Source organism: Amphibalanus amphitrite, unplaced genomic scaffold, assembly GCF_019059575.1.
Source record: "Amphibalanus amphitrite isolate SeventyFive unplaced genomic scaffold, NRLGWU_Aamphi_draft 000222F_arrow, whole genome shotgun sequence".
Classification (NCBI taxonomy): domain Eukaryota; kingdom Metazoa; phylum Arthropoda; class Thecostraca; order Balanomorpha; family Balanidae; genus Amphibalanus; species Amphibalanus amphitrite.
In genome coordinates, this window is record NW_024881717.1 from 548,838 (window position 1) to 565,258 (window position 16,421).

The 16,421-nt window shown below is 52.1% G+C and overlaps 2 protein-coding genes across 2 annotated transcripts; both read left to right on the forward strand.

Annotated features, from left to right (window-relative positions):
* Positions 1–413: 413 nt before the first annotated feature.
* On the forward strand, positions 414–1,948 carry LOC122385544 (GRB10-interacting GYF protein 2-like). The gene is made up of 2 exons (XM_043373890.1): positions 414–1,055; positions 1,937–1,948. Exons 1-2 carry the CDS (start codon positions 414–416, stop codon positions 1,946–1,948), a joined length of 654 nt encoding a protein of 217 aa, XP_043229825.1.
* Positions 1,949–8,659: 6,711 nt separating this feature from the next.
* On the forward strand, positions 8,660–10,578 carry LOC122385545. Its single transcript, XM_043373891.1, has 2 exons — positions 8,660–9,229; positions 10,546–10,578. Exons 1-2 carry the CDS (start codon positions 8,660–8,662, stop codon positions 10,576–10,578), a joined length of 603 nt encoding a protein of 200 aa, XP_043229826.1.
* The last annotated feature ends 5,843 nt before the right edge of the window (positions 10,579–16,421 follow it).

Consider the following 16,421-nt stretch of genomic DNA (forward strand, 5'->3'; position numbering starts at 1 on the left):
TATTCTCATCTACTGCCTTTCCGGGGTGTGTGAGGAATGCTGCCAAGGTGACTCGCCACCGAGCGCCTTGGCTTATACTCGTTTCCCGTGTCTCGCCCTCGAGACGCGGGGTGCGGGATTCCTCATACTAGGGGGGCAATCCGTCAGCTCCGGTGTACCTTGCCAGCAAGGCACCGGAGTATCCTAGGGATCTGCCTGTATTCAGTTGCCTTGCCATCAAGGGACTGAATCGGGTAGTGACCGTTGATTTCCTCGCCATCCTGTTAAAGCCTGGCTATCTATTCTGGTCGGCCCTACTCAAACACATCAGTGTCGCGAGCGAATGTGAATAAAACCAGAGGACATCGCGGCGACATTTCTTGGTCCTGCCGGGCCGGATCAAGTGCCAGTGATTTGCAACAGCGAAAGACAGAATGGGAAATGAAAAGGAAGGAGGCAGCGTGGAACCGGAGGGCTTCAACAAAGCTGGAGCACAAGCACAATCCTCCACCACAAGTGAGGAGCTGGTTGGTCTGCGTCGGCAGCGTGGCACCAAGAGGGCATCTGTAACTCGCATCCGCAAGTTTTTAGAGATAGAAATAGAGAGACACGCGAGTCGTGACGACATTCAAGATCTACATGGGAGGCTAAAGGACGCTTTTGGCGACTTGAGAAGGATTCACCAGCTTTACGAAGCTCTGGTTGTGGATCAAGAGCTCGAGGAAGCACACGAGTATGCCGATCGTCTGGAAGAAGAGGAAAGTATAATCAGAGGAAAGGTACAGCAGTATCTCCAGCATCTGAAAGAAACCCAGTCATTGGCGAGTGCATCACGTCGAAGTCTCAGTCGAGCGGCATCACGTGCCTCGAAGGAGACCGTTGTGTCAGCACGGTCGAAAGAGGCAGCTGTGGAGCTTGATGACGCTGACCGGAAGCTGCAGGACATGAGAGTGCAGTTTGAAGAGGAGCACCGGATCAGACTGGAACGTCTAAAGATGGAAGAACGTAGACAGCAGGAGCAACTGGATATGGAGAAACGTAGAAGACAGGAGGAGATGGAGTTAGAAGAACGTGAAGTCAGTCTTCAGTTGAAAATAGCGGAAGACGCGAGAGATCGAGCAGCTCATAAAGTTCGCCTCTGTCGTGCGGCTGAAGATGATTTGAGTTGGGAGCGACGCAACGACTTTGACGAGCCTGTGGCCGCTAACATGGGAAGATCAGAAATGAATGGTAAAGATGGCATGACGCAGACGGGAACGGACACTGCACCAGACACCGCACCTGTATTCACACAAGCGAAGCGAAATGTCGATCTGGGTCGATCCATGGAGACTCCAGAATGCCAAACGAGCCAGTTTGACCGAGGGAAGGACAGCATGCCAGAAACTTTAGCCGACAATGTGACACGAAACGATTCCAGAGACGCCAGGGAAAAGACGGGAGGCGGACGTTGCAGTGCTTTGGACCCAAGCACTTGGGTGAATTCAGATGGAGGAGATCGTCGGGAGCAATTTGTACGAGAATCGTCAGCCTTCACGAAGAGCATACCGCGTCTCAGTTTGCCACAGTTTACAGGAGCCCCGGGAGAATGGCCTCGCTGGATAAGCCTTTTCAAAGCGTTGGTCCACGACCAAGCGTCACTTTCAGATGTGGAAAAGATGACTCATCTGCAACAGGCGGTAGGGGGAGCCGCCCAGCAAGCAATTGATGGACTTCTGTTTGACGGTGGGTCGTATTGCCAAGCCTTGATCATATTGCACCAACGCTTTGGTTGCGAGGATGACATCAGCCAGTCTTACTTAAACTCCATGTTTTCCGCTCCTGCTCCATCCATTGACAATCTGGCATCTATGGAGAAGTTCAGCACGGCCATAAGCAACTCCGTCATGGCGCTGCGAACTCTTGGCTTCGATGGTGACCTGACTTCAAGTGATACTCTACGTCGCGTCGTTTCCAGATTGCCAGCTGAACTCACGTTCCAATGGGGGAAGGAGGTGTACAGAAAACAGCCCAGCCGTCCAGACCTCGAGTCATTCAGCGAGTGGCTGAAGACGCAAGTGGATATTCTAAGATGTACCACATCTCAAAGCCGAGACCCAGAAAGAAAGAAGCATGTTGGAAGCACAAAGGAAGCATCCGCGCGCAGAACGCTGGTCACATCTGCTTCTCCGCAGGAACAGAACCGAAAGCGACAACCATGTACTGTGTGTAAGAAGGACCACAGAGTGGAAGACTGTGTCGCTTTCAAGGCAAAGACTCACGTTGAAAGGCTGGAAGAGGTGAAGAGGGAGCGACTCTGTTGGGCATGTCTGCGCAAAGGACATTTTATGGCCGTGTGCAGATCTGCAAAACGTTGTGACATAAACGGCTGCAAGGCGACTCACAACAGACTCCTGCATCAGAACAGAAGCGCTCCAATGCACGCAGGGAGCTTGACGGAGCAAGGATCTCAGACAGAGACAGAGAGTCCGATCGTCGGAGCGGCGCTCAAGGAGGACACAGACACATTGCTTCAGCTGGTGTCAGTAAGGATACATGGACCGAAGGGAGAAAGAGATGTGGTGGCTCTGTTGGACCCAGGATCCCAGACTTCGCTTTGCTGCGAGCAAGTGCTGGAAGAGGTTGGAGTCTGTGGCTCTCGGGAAGACTTGAAACTTCACAACGTTGAAGGACCAGGTCGCAAACGGTCGTCCCTTCGTACTCAACTGACGGTCAGTCCTCTGAGCTCAGATGCTGGAAGAGATCACATAGTGATCCCAGAAGTGTGGTCTGTGTCGAAACTCAATGTTTCGGCACCGAGTGTAAGCAGTCGACAGATGCACAAGTGGAAACATCTTCATGATCTGGACATCCAACAGTACAGCGGCGCCAATGTGGAGCTTCTCATTGGGGCTAATGTTCTAGAAGCTGTGTTGCAAAAGGAGGCTAGGGTGGGAGGACCTGGACAGCCCGTAGCAGTACGGACGGATTTCGGCTGGGCGTTGACTGGCTCTATAACGGCTCTGGTACCCAGCGCAAGTCGTCAGGTTATGTTCATACACCGACAAGGTAATGAAGAAAACAACCTGCATGACATGGTTCAAGAATGGTGGGCAACGGAAGCGTTCGGGACCAGAGTCAACGACTCGGATGCCAGATCCTTGGAGGACCTCCGTGCCGCAAAAATCCTGCAAGAACGCACAAGGCTGGTAAAGGACAGGTACGAGTCGGGACTGTTATGGGCGGAAGAAGACCCGACGTTTCCAAACAACTGGACGCAGGCGTGCCATCGCCTAGAGTGCACGGAAAGGAAACTGGAAAAGGAGCCAGAAATGGCGATCAAATACCAAAACATCATCGACGGCTACGTGGCTGATGGGCATGCCAGAAAATTATCAGCGGAAGAACTTCAAGCAACAAAGGAAAACCGATGGTTCTTACCACACCATGCGGTTGTAAACCCCAACAAACCAGGGAATATTCGCGTCGTTTTTGACGCAGCGGCGACGTACCGTGGGACTTCCTTGAATAGCAAACTCATCACTGGACCCGATTTGCTTCAGAGTCTCCCCGGTGTGCTTCTCCGATTCCGAGAGGGTCAAGTGGCAGTCACAGCAGACATCAGACAGATGTATCATCAAGTGAGGATACGAGAAGAAGACCAACCGGCATGCAGCTTCTTATGGCGAGACATGGAGCAACAGCGCAAGCCTGATGTATATCAAATGCAGGTGGTCATTTTTGGAGCAAAATCGTCGCCTGCGGTCGCCAGCTACGTCCTTCGAAGAGCATTACAGGATCACTGGACTGATCCAACCCCGAGCATCGCGGGAAACCAGCTGGCTCGGAGTTTCTACATGGACGACTGCCTGTTCTCAAGCTTAAACGCGACTGACGCTCAGGAGCTGTGTACCAAGTTATCGGAGGCGCTGAAGAAGGGGGGATTCCATCTCACAAAGTGGCGTAGCAACACGCCTGAAGCGCTCGAAGGCATCTCAGAAAGTGACAAAGCCCCCGTTTCGACCAGCCTTTGCCTGAGAAGCTCATGCACGTCAGAGAAGGCCCTAGGGGTCGTGTGGGATGAAGTGAAAGACACATTGGGGTTTCGCATGAGGGAACAGGAGACAGTCGTCACCAAACGGGGAGCTCTCTCCAAATTGTCAGCGATATTTGACCCTCTGGGGATCGCTGCCCCTTTCACTATCCGAGCGAAGATGATGATGCAGCGTCTGTGGTGCAAGCACTTGGAGTGGGACGAGCAGCTGCCCGAACCAGAACTCAGTTTGTGGGTTCAGTGGCTTAACGAATCAGAGAAATTGGATGAAGTCATGATCCAACGCTGCTTGACACCGGAAGGGGAAAACACAGTGCGTCGCGAGCTTCACGTGTTTTGCGACGCGTCCGAAGATGCCTTTGGGGCAGTGACTTACTGGAGAACAACGGCGAGGGACGGCACGCATCACTGCCGCTTTCTGATGGGCAAGTGTCGGGTAGCACCGCTCAAGCAGCTATCAATCGTCAGATTGGAACTTCAGGCAGCAGTTCTTGGTTCGCGCTTGTCAGCCGCCATTTTGAAAGAACTGACGGAGCAGCCGGATGACGTCATCTGCTGGACTGATAGCAAAGTGATACAACATTATCTCGTGAACGAGACCCGGAGATACAAAGCCTTTGTGGCAAACCGGTTGGCAGAAATTCACGAGCTAACGCGAGACGCGCGATGGCTCCACGTCCCTGGCAAGCTAAACCCCACAGATGACTGCTCCAGGGGACTCCCACTACTGCCACTCATCAGCAACTGTCGTTGGCTGACAGGCCCAGATTTCCTGCGAGACAATGAAGAGAACTGGCCACGTCAAGAGGAACCAGCACCACCAGCATGTGACAAGGAAGAAAAACAAAAGCATGTGTTCGCCGGCAATGTAACTGGACCTTCGCCAGACTATCTGACGCCAGATAGGTTCTCCTCCTGGACCAGGTGCAAAAGAGTCGTCGGCTGGACCAGACGCTTCATGCGCAACATGCAAGCATGTCTGCCCGATCGAGCAGAAAAGCTGATGGGCCCACTATCCACGTCTGAAGTGAAAGAAGCAGAAGTCTGGATCGTCGCGAGAGCGCAGACTACTACTTTCGCAGAGGAGCTGAGGTGTCTGGAATGCCAGCAGCCGTTGCCGGCTTCTAGCAGTCTGCTTTCACTCACTCCCATCCTCGACGCTAGTGGTTTGATCCGAGTGGGAGGGCGACTGGACAGGGCTGCTACATCAGATGAAGCCAAGCATCCGATCATCCTGCCACGGGGAAGTGGAGTGGCTCGTCTAGTCATCATGAGTGAGCACGTCCAGCACGGCCATGCAGGTGTAGAGCACACACTCAACGAAATACGTCAAAAATACTGGATCCCTCAAGGACGTGCTGCTGTGAAGAAGCACCTGCGAAACTGCTCATTTTGCCACCGACGTAGAGCTACACCGATGCCACCAAGAATGGCCGAACTCCCTAGCGAAAGACTGGAAGCTGGTCGCCCTTTCAAGAATGCTGGCATAGATTTTTTCGGGCCGCTGCAAGTGAAGCGCTTCAGGAGAACAGAGAAGAGATATGGTCTACTGGTGACGTGTATGGCCACCCGTGCTGTACATTTAGAAGTAGCACACTCTTTGGACACGGACATTTGCATCATGGCTCTAAGGCGCTTCTTCGCGAGGCGGTCTCAGCCAGCAGTCATGTTTTCGGACCGAGGAACAAACTTCATTGGGAGCAACCGTGAGCTCCGACGGGAATTACAGCTGATGATGGCACTGCTGCCAGAGAAGCTGACCGCATTCGAAATAGACTGGAAGTTCAACCCACCAGCCGCCAGCCACATGGGTGGGGTATGGGAGAGGATGGTAAGGTCCGTCAAAACCTGTCTGCAAGCTGTGGTTGGTTCTCAAGTGCTTACCGATGAAGTGCTTCTGACTGTTTTTACCGAAGTTGAGCATATGGTGAATAGTCGGCCGCTGACTTACGTCAGCTCTGACCCAACAGATCCTGAGGCTTTGACACCCAACCATTTTCTGTTGGGTCATGCCTCACCGCATCTCGCGCCGATGATGACAAGAGACCGTGATGTGTGTAGTCGTCGCAGGTGGAGACAGTCCCAGGTGGTAGCTGAACAGGTGTGGAAAAGATGGACTCGAGAGTACCTCCCAACCCTGACCAGTCGCAGTAAATGGCGCCAAGACACAAGAAACCTACAAGTGGGTGACTTGGTGCTGATGGCAGATTCTAATCTGACCAGGGGCTTATGGCCGCTAGCGCGGGTCATTCAAGTGTTTCCAGGAAGAGACGGAAGAGTGAGGTCAGCGGTACTGAAAACCGCAAGTGGGAAAACGTACACCAGACCTGCAGTAAAAATATGCTTTCTAGAGGAAGACTGCAAGTAAACTGAAGGTATGCGTCACGCAAGATTAACCTCACCACTGAGGAGCCGAATTATCGGCTTACCCGGGATCCCAGTGGCCTCGCCACCGAGGGGCTGGGATCCAACTTCAGCTTGGGCTGTGTCAACCCGAGAATCATCGCACACGTAATAAACAAACATACAGGAGGACTCATGTTCTTTATTTATAAAAGCGACCAAGCAGGTACACTGCCTTGCGGCGAATGACAGAGTTTATGCGGCTCTCTCCGATCGCTTCCAGACACTGGCGGACCAAGGTCGGCGGAGCAGCGTCGGCGGCCGCTCCCGTGGCTCCGTCTCTGGCGGCGGCTGCCTCGGCGCGGGCGGCGGCGACCATCTCTGCCGCCTCGGCGCGGGCGGCGGCGACCGTCGCTGCTGCTTCGCTGCGGGCGGTGGCGGCCTCAGCGCGGGCGGCGGCGATCATCTCTGATGCTTCGCTGCGGACGGTGGCTGCCTCCGCGGCTGCTTCGGCGCGGGCGGCGGCGACCATCTCTGCTGCTTCGCTGCGGGCGGTGGCGGCCTCCGCGGCTGCTTCGGCGCGGGCGGCGGCCTCCGCGGCTGCTTCGGCGCGGGCGGCGGCCTCCGCGGCTGCTTCTGCGCGGGCGGCACGTATGGCAGCAGCGTGTTCGGTCACGTGGCTGCGCTGAGGCCGTTTCATTGGCTCATACGAGTGGCATGACCTCAGGGACGCGTTACGGTGCCGATAAAGGTCGTTGTGTTTAACAAATGTTTCTTCATTCATCCTTGTGTTTTATCTGTTACCCAGGAACAGCATGATTGGGAAAAGTGTGGACACTACTGTGTGAGCGAATAATGTTGGGATCGCCATGCAGCTTGCCGGTGACTGATTGTTAGTGTTGCCCAGTGGGGCCACACGGTGCGGGGGAATGTTGGCACCAGCCGCTGCATGATGACGCAAGCGTGGTCCCGGGAGACGCCCGGGCCACGTGGTGCCCGGGGCCGTGTCTGCGCCGAGCTGGCGCTGAGTAAGCGCCCCGGTGGTTGGTCGCTGGTGACCCTCGCCCCGGGCACTGGCGAGGTGATGTCGGGCCGGGGCGACATGTGTGACGCAGTCTGGCTCGGGATTTGGTCGCAAGAGGATCTGTGGAAATATACACCGAGAGCAGTGGAAAATTGGTGTTGGTGAGCGAGTGACGAAGTGAAAGAGTGAGTGCTGAATCGAGGTGCAAGCCAGCCGTCTGTGGACAATATCAGTATATTCCTTGATTCCTTTACCTGGGGCTTATTCTCATCTACTGCCTTTCCGGGGTGTGTGAGGAATGCTGCCAAGGTGACTCGCCACCGAGCGCCTTGGCTTATACTCGTTTCCCGTGTCTCGCCCTCGAGACGCGGGGTGCGGGATTCCTCATACTAGGGGGGCAATCCGTCAGCTCCGGTGTACCTTGCCAGCAAGGCACCGGAGTATCCTAGGGATCTGCCTGTATTCAGTTGCCTTGCCATCAAGGGACTGAATCGGGTAGTGACCGTTGATTTCCTCGCCATCCTGTTAAAGCCTGGCTATCTATTCTGGTCGGCCCTACTCAAACACATCAGTGTCGCGAGCGAATGTGAAAAAAACCAGAGGACATCGCGTCGACAGCAGTTCTTTGTTTTCTCCTTGGTGGTTGGCGGTCTGACCTTTGTGAGTGACCTGCGGAGGGTGGTGGTACTTCTGAACACCGTCCTGATGTTGTATGCTCCGCAGATTCGCCTTAGCTTCTCTGACAGTCCTCTGTTGTATGGGAGGGATACTGTCGCGATGGGCTTATCCCTTGGTTGTTGTTGGGATGCTTCCTTGGGTTTGTGTTTCATGAAGCTCGTTGGGTATCCGTTTCTCCTGAAGGTGCTGGTAAGGCGTGACATTTCCATCTTTCTGGCTGCTTCGTCTCCACAGATGTTGGTGGCTCGGGTCTGCAGGCATCTTACGATACCTTTCTTGACTGTGTCTGGGTGGTGTGACTTGAAGTTGAGGTAGCGGTCGGTCGCTGTTGGTTTGCGGTAGACCGACGACGGTAGACGGACGCCCAGTACAGAAAGCTGAGCCAACATCACAGCAAACTTCCACACATGTACGGGCTGCCAAAGGTACACAAGACCAATGTACCGCTAAGACCAATAGTAAGCTGCCGTGGCTCAGCCTGCCATCCTCTGAGCCAGTTCCTCGTCAAGATCATCAACCCACTGAGTGGCAAAACACCTACATATGTCAAGAACTCAGCCCACTTCGTCTCACTGGTTCAGGCCATGCGACCTTCGCCGAACATGCAAATGGTAAGCTTCGATGTGGTGAGTCTGTTCACCAATGTGCCCACTACCGAAGCTCTGAACATAGTGAGGACAAGACTGGAGAGCGACGATACACTGCCCGAAAGAACGACAATCCCGACTGATGACATCATGGAACTCCTGACATTCTGTGCCACCACCACCGCCTTCCAACTGGGCGATGACTACTACCAACAAACTGAAGGAATGGCCATGGGTTCACCCCTGTCACCGGTGATCGCAAACATCTACATGGAACACTTCGAGGAACTGGCCTTACAAACAGCACCACTGAAACCATCCCTGTGGCTGCGATATGTCGACGACACATTCGTCCTGTGGGACCATCGCGAGGACATAACACCGTTCCTAGACCACCTCAACAGCCTCCGACCCTCCATCCAATTCACAATGGAAACAGAAGTCGACAACAAACTACCATTCCTTGACGTCCAAGTGGAGAAATCTGAGGAAGCATTCAGAACATCGGTCTACCGCAAACCAACAGCGACCGACCGCTACCTCAACTTCAAGTCACACCACCCAGACACAGTCAAGAAAGGTATCGTAAGATGCCTGCAGACCCGAGCCACCAACATCTGTGGAGACGAAGCAGCCAGTAAGATGGAAATGTCACGCCTTACCAGCACCTTCAGGAGAAACGGTATCGTAAGATGCCTGCAGACCCGAGCCACCAACATCTGTGGAGACGAAGCAGCCAGTAAGATGGAAATGTCACGCCTTACCAGCACCTTCAGGAGAAACGGATACCCAACGAGCTTCATGAAACACAAACCCAAGGAAGCATCCCAACAACAACCAAGGGATAAGCCCATCGCGACAGTATCCCTCCCATACAACAGAGGACTGTCAGAGAAGCTAAGGCGAATCTGCGGAGCATACAACATCAGGACGGTGTTCAGAAGTACCACCACCCTCCGCAGGTCACTCACAAAGGTCAGACCGCCAACCACCAAGGAGAAAACAAAGAACTGCATATACGACATCCCGTGCAGCTGCGGCAGGTCATACAAGGGCGAGACTGGCCGCCCACTGGCGGTCAGGCTCGAAGAACACAGGAAGGCCACCATCCGAGGCGAAACACTGAAATCCGGTGTGGCGGAGCATGCATGGTCTGAAGGAGATCACAGACCTGCTTGGGATGATACCACCATCATCGACAAGGAGCCACACTGGAAAATCAGAAAAATCAAGGAAGCCGCACACATGGCGCTGGCTAGCAACCCCATCAGCAAGCCAAGCGTTGACATCAGCCCAATATGGCTCCCACTACTAAGGAAATCACAAAAACATCTGGGGGATAAATGACACCAAGTTTCCAGCTCCATAACGATGTCTGCCTCGATAGTGGAGTGGTTAGAACCATGGACTATCACCGGGGAAACACGAGCTCGATTCCCGCTGACTACAGGAGCTTTCGAACGGTATGACGCGTACGGCGCAACGCCACCAACATCCAGGTCCTTCTAAGGGCCAAAGAACACCTGACGACGGCCGGAGAAGTAACTGGCCGAAACGTTGTGAAACTAACATCTCAACTCAAGACGGGGACGAAAGTCCGACAACTAACATCAGTGATACGTAAAACAGTATAAAGTGAAATGAAAAATATAAGAAAACATTAAAAATAGACATATTTAAAATCATAAAAATATAAAATCAATAAGAATCACCTACCAACAGTGACTAGTAGCCCGGAGGTGGTGGTAAGTTCGCAACGTATTTGATAACATGAGCTTTGTACACAAAAAAACTGGTCGTGAAAAAATCGTCTTTGGAATGAGCGAGGAATGAGTTTGTCTCTCTCGCGACACGACAGACCAACCCGTTCTGGACCGTGCTGATTCGGGCGCGACTCTCAGCAAACAGTGCTGCAGTGCGCGTCGGTCGGATAGGCACGCGTAAGGGGAATCGGGATAAGAGTATCTCAGAGTTCAGTTTCTCGGAGAACAGACCCTTTAGGAACAGGAGGTCGCAAATCGGAAAGGGTCGCTAATAAGGCACCTTACCCTACCTACTATTAGGTGTCACATGTTTTTTTTTTGTAGCGTCGTTCACTGCATAGGCCCCGGGAACAGGGGGGGGGGGCAGCGGGGGCGCTTACCCCTCCCCCTCCAACTGAGAGCCGAGTGGGCGCCACCCCATCAACATTGATGCAACGAGGAAGGATTTCTCCTCCCTTTTATGGACCTACATGTCTGTTTTTATATTAACATCTTACATCAGCACAAGGTAGTTCTCTTGCATGTGAATGGTCTCTGCTGATTCAGCATCGATTTAAGAACACCTGCTATTAAAATTGGTAGAATGCATGTACGATAACCATGCAATGCATGGACAAGAACGCTTATAAAAAATCCAAACGGTTATGGAATAACATAACATTTGAAAATTGTAAACATAGTTGGTAACCTGGCAAGAAATGCTATTCCGTGTTTCACAGAACAATGGTGATGGGCCTGAAACCCCGGTCTGGCTCATTCGAACGACCGTGAAGAGAAGTATAATTGGAAACCATAAATTGGAACTGATGCCAGCTACGAAGGGCTAAAACGATGGGTGGCCGCATTGCCCCGGGTGGCCGCTTTGCCCCACTCTCCCCTACTCGTACGTATCCCGTCAGACCAGGACGGGGATCGGGGGTAGTACTATACAATATACATTCACACAGGACTATTTCGTGCTTTAAGGTGCATGCCATCACATTTTCATCAACGCTCCGAGTGCTAGGCAAGCCAACAAGGGCGTCAGTTCTGTAGAATGCATTTAATTAATGATGATCCTAAGCTCACAAAGCATAGCGAGCGTGTTAGTTCAACATATTGCCGCTAGGGGCGCTGAGGTCGCTAATGCTGAGAGATAGGCCAAAGTGTCGGCGGTCAGCGCCGCATGGGTGTTGATGTTTGGGGAAATGAAAAATGCCACACGGTTTCTACGTATCTGGGGCACAATAATATCAGTGGAGCACCATGTTTTGCGAAAAAAAAATGCCCAAAATGACACACCCTAATGGGTATGTCGCAAAGTGGCCGGAAAAATTCAGAACCACGTGCCACGTGCGGTTGAAAATGACCCTGCACACCGGAAATTTCGACTTTAGGTCATTTCGGCACACCCGCGAAGCAGACTATAGCGTGGGTGACCAAACAATGGGTGTCATCTGGTCGGCAACTGTTTAAGGTGTCGTTCAGTGGGTCAAAGTGATAGTTCCAAACTTTTGGGATCTACCATTCTTAGGATTCTCTTTGACAATTACCCACATGTCTTGGCACAATGTTTAGTCCACCCAGCCGGTCGTCAATGCGTTAGGTGACCCCAATGACGATTGACCTGAAGGAAGTCGGGGGCACGTGCCATCCGTTTTTTAGTTGGGCGCTTCCATCTAGGAGATTTTTGCAGATCTCTTTTCGATTTGTGAAAATGACCAAAAAGCTGCTGAATCTCTGGAATCCTAACGGTATGCCAGTCGTTGCGTTGGCGTTTCGGGCGAGCGTTTTGCGCGATTTGCGGTGTTTGCGTTTTGCGGCGGGAGAGCGTTTTGTGTTTTTTTTTAAGGTGTTTGTGTTTGGCGGCGGGCGGGCGGGCGATGCGGGCGTTTTTTTGCGTCGTTTGCGGTGTTAAATTCGTTTGCAGTTGGCGGCCGCTTTTTCGTTTCTTTTATGCGGTGTTTGCTTTCGGCGGCGGGCGGGCGATTTTTAGGCGTTTTCGGTTGGTGGTTAGCGGGAGCGCGACGCGGGCGGTTTTATTTTTTGCAGTGTTTTTGCGTTTTTTTGCGGTTTGCGGCAGGCGTGCGTTTGTTTATTGTTTTTGTTTGCGACGTTTGCGTTGGCGTTAAGGTAGCATATGTATTAGGCAACCAAAGCTCCATCGATGTTTTACGATAGCATGCCTTTTATTTGATATGTTAACTGACTGTACCGCATTCCTTAGACTAAATCGGTGAAAAAATGCGACCTTTGACCTGAGTTGTGACGTCATGGGTTGCACCTAGGTCAACGAAACCTGGAACAAGGTAGTTCCCTGGTGGGGCTATCGAACGTTCTTTAAATTTTCAAAATCGGTCGGTAACTTTCCGAGATCTCAGGTGGAGGGCGAAACAGCTGCACCACCCCATCAGGTGGTAGGGTCCGCCAATAGCCCAACGGGCGCGGATTATTTACTCATGCATACAGTGTCATCTATTTTGAGAACACCTTTCTCACGCCATGACATGGTCCTCTCGTAATAGATCGAGATGAGGAGGGTGTTTTCACGCCTCCTTATGCACGGCTCTAGTGTCATTGAGCTATCAACTGTCAGTGGTTTTCGGACAATGAAGGAAGGCTTTTGGTCGTTTTTAGGTCAGATCTTGGGTCAGATCATTTCAGTGGCGGATCCAGAAGGAGGGCCATGGGGGCCATGGCCCCCCTTGGGCCTCCCAGGGGCACCATCACGTTTTTTTTTTAATTCATCACGGAGGTCACCGACGGGAGCTTCAACCCAGAGGTCTCCTAAGGGGGCACCATCCAGAAGGTCTATCGGAATAGGGTACCGTTTTCGGGGTCTCCCGGAGGCCCATTTCTGTCTCTCGCATCGGGTTTTTTAGTTTAGTATTGTCCATTTATTTCCATCCCAAAGTCCGCGGGGGCACTATCTCGAGTTCTCCGGGGGACTATCCCGAGTTTTCCACGGGCACACTGATAAAAATTTTGACACCCCACAGTACATCTGACTCCTCTTACAGGTGTCAGTGGTCTCTAAATTTAGGTGGGAGTCTGATGGGTGGACGCATCCAGCACCAAGCTCCCGGGTTGCACTTAGGGAAGAAGTCTCGCAGGTGACCCAAGTCGAGACGTCGCCGCGGTGAGGCTGGGTATCAGCGATGCCCACAGCGGGGAAGTCCTCCCCGACGATCCCCAGACTCAGCATGGTTGAGTGGGATAGATACATGTCCCGGACTGCACTGCTGACATGGACCGGCACTCGACAGCATCCCCGCGGGGTGAGCGACCAACAATTCGGGCGAGGAAAGCGCCCTCGATCTGGATTGACGAGCGGTTGGCCGCTGACACGCTCAAAGTGACAGGGCGAAGGCCACTGCGCTGGAGACCCGCAGCGAGGAATGCTTCCAGCGGCAGCAGATCTGACTGCGCACCAGAATCCGCCACGGCGTCGATGCTGATGGGACGAGGGGGGGGGGGGTCATCGCCCGCCGGAGAGTCGTCGGTGTGAATCTGCACTCGTACTCGGGGTGGGCCGGAAGCTTGGCCCTCCGCCATGTTCCGTCACTGAAAACATGGTGATCGAGTGTCGGCTCCCCGTTGTCAGTGTGGGTGGCGGTGACTTGTGCCACGACAGGCGCATCTGTTTCACCTACGTGCACGGATGAAGCAGTTGCAGAGCGAACCGGAGGGCGAGGCTTCTGCTGGCGTTAAAGGCGAAAGCAGTCCAGGCATACCTGATGAGGCCTGGTGTTCCAGCCGCGAGCCCCTTCAGAGAAGAGGGCGTAGGACTTTCCGCACCCCGGGCAGGGAGCCCGCTGTGTCCGATCAGGGGGACGACGGTCAGAACCTGGCGGTGCTGGCGTGGGGTGAGTCTGGCGGCGGAACGAAGACACTGCAGACAATGACGCATTTGGCAGAGCGTTCCTGGCCATCTCTTTCCCTTCAACAAGGGCGATCACATCGTTCACAGGTTTGGACAGGAGTGAGTCGGACCCTAGCACATCGCGTGCAATGTCGGGGTCATGGGTACCGCTGAGCAGGACATCGATAATGACATGGTCTGTGTAGTGTGTAGTCCACACCTTGGCCAGAGGTCATAAAGTCGCCAACTCGTCCACACCCGTGGGTAACCAATTCAAGTCTCTCACTGAAAAGCCAGGTAACCACTCAAGGCAAAGCCATTTCAGAAAAAGAACAACAAATCTTGCTAGAGTACAGAGCAAACATTGATTTCGTTATCTCTGTAAAAATTGAAAGTGGCATTTTATCATCGAGTGGCATTTTAATCCCCCCACGGCGAGCCACATGGGTGGCGTATGGGAGCGCCTGGTCGCATCTGTAAAACGAAGGCTGAGGGTCATTTTAGGCGAACAGGTTGTCACAGACCAAGTTCTGTACACTGCACTGGCGGAAATTGAGAGCATTCTCAACGGTCAACCGATTACATACTGCAGCGGTGATGCAAAGGATTCAGAGCCTCTGACTCCGAATCACTTCCTGCTCGGCCCATCAGGAGTGTGTCTGCCACCAGGAATATTTGATGGCTCCGATCTTCTGAGCAAGAAAAGATGGAAACATGCACATTGCACAATCGCTGGCAAACCATTTCTGGCAAAGATGGAGAAAAGAATACCTGCCGACCCTGATGCGGCGTGAAAAATGGGCACGCGAGTCAGATAATCTGCAAGTTGGAGATGTCGTTCTAATGGTGGAAAATCAGGCACCACGTGGGTACTGGCCTCTGGCGACCGTCGTGCGCACCATGCCGGGTGAGGACGGCCGGGTCCGTTCGGTGGAACTAAGAACTGGAAGCGGTCTGACGTACCACAGACCAGTCAACAAGGTGTGCTTCCTAGAAAGGCGTGCTTAGATTCTTTGATTCAATCATGCATTCTCTAACAGACAAGTGACAAAAGCTAAAAGTCACCTCACCAGTCATCACCTCACCACAAACTCTCACTGACACTACAAGAGCGTATTCAGATTAGGACGCTAATATCAGGCCCATGTCACTCCACTTTTGATGACATCAATAAGGGGGCCTCAGGACAATAATGGCGTGGTGCGCCACAATCGCTCCCAAGCTACTTGCCAACAGCTGCCATTTTTGAAAATATTATTTTGAAACAGTTTCAAATAATTAAAAATATTGTAATAAAGTTGTAACTTAAACCTATACCATATCTAAAAACTTAGTGAAAAATGATTTATTCACAGTGAAAATACTAGGGTTACCCGCGTGCTCCGCAACGCAAAGAAGGGTTATTTTTACCCGTGGGTATTGGGTTGGTCTGTGTCGATTTCGCTGGTACCTATCCATTTCGTTCGATTGCTTTTTGACGGCCAAGCATTTTGTAATAAAAAAGATACATCACATCGAGGTGTCCGTGTCGTATTATCATGCGTTCTACTTTAGAATGATTCGAAAACTGGCGTGGAGTCTTTTGAGGGCCATCGATGAATTTCGCTAAAAATGACGATGCAATGGTTTAGAAAATTTACATTTTTAAGAATACTGTTGCTCATCATGCAAAAATGAAGACTCAACCTTGGTCAGAATTGAATGCTCTTTCCAACGGTGCCATTTTTAATTGCCAGCTACATCAGATCATGGAGCAAAGCCATTTTGATGAACAAAGTGACACAAAATTGACAAACACCATTTTCTCCCTTGATTTGTACAGCCCTCAGCAGACTGCGTGGTAGGTATTCTTTTTTCGACAAAACCGATAATAGCTCAAAGGCTATGCTATCAGTCGGTCGGAACTCACTGCAAATAGATGCGCCATGCTCTACTCCTTCGAATGGGTTTATCACTTAACAAAGTATACGCCTTGTGTGACAGCAAAATGCAAAAGTTTGTTTTAGGGGCAAATATAAACTTTTGGGTTTTGTTGCCAAACTTGATGGAAAATGAACACGATGATAATGTCAATCTAAGGTGCGGAGTCTCGCGCGTCTTGCTGTTACGATTTTTGAGTAACCGATAGCACAGTATTCGCGTTGTTCTCGGTTTTGTCGAAAAAAGAATACCT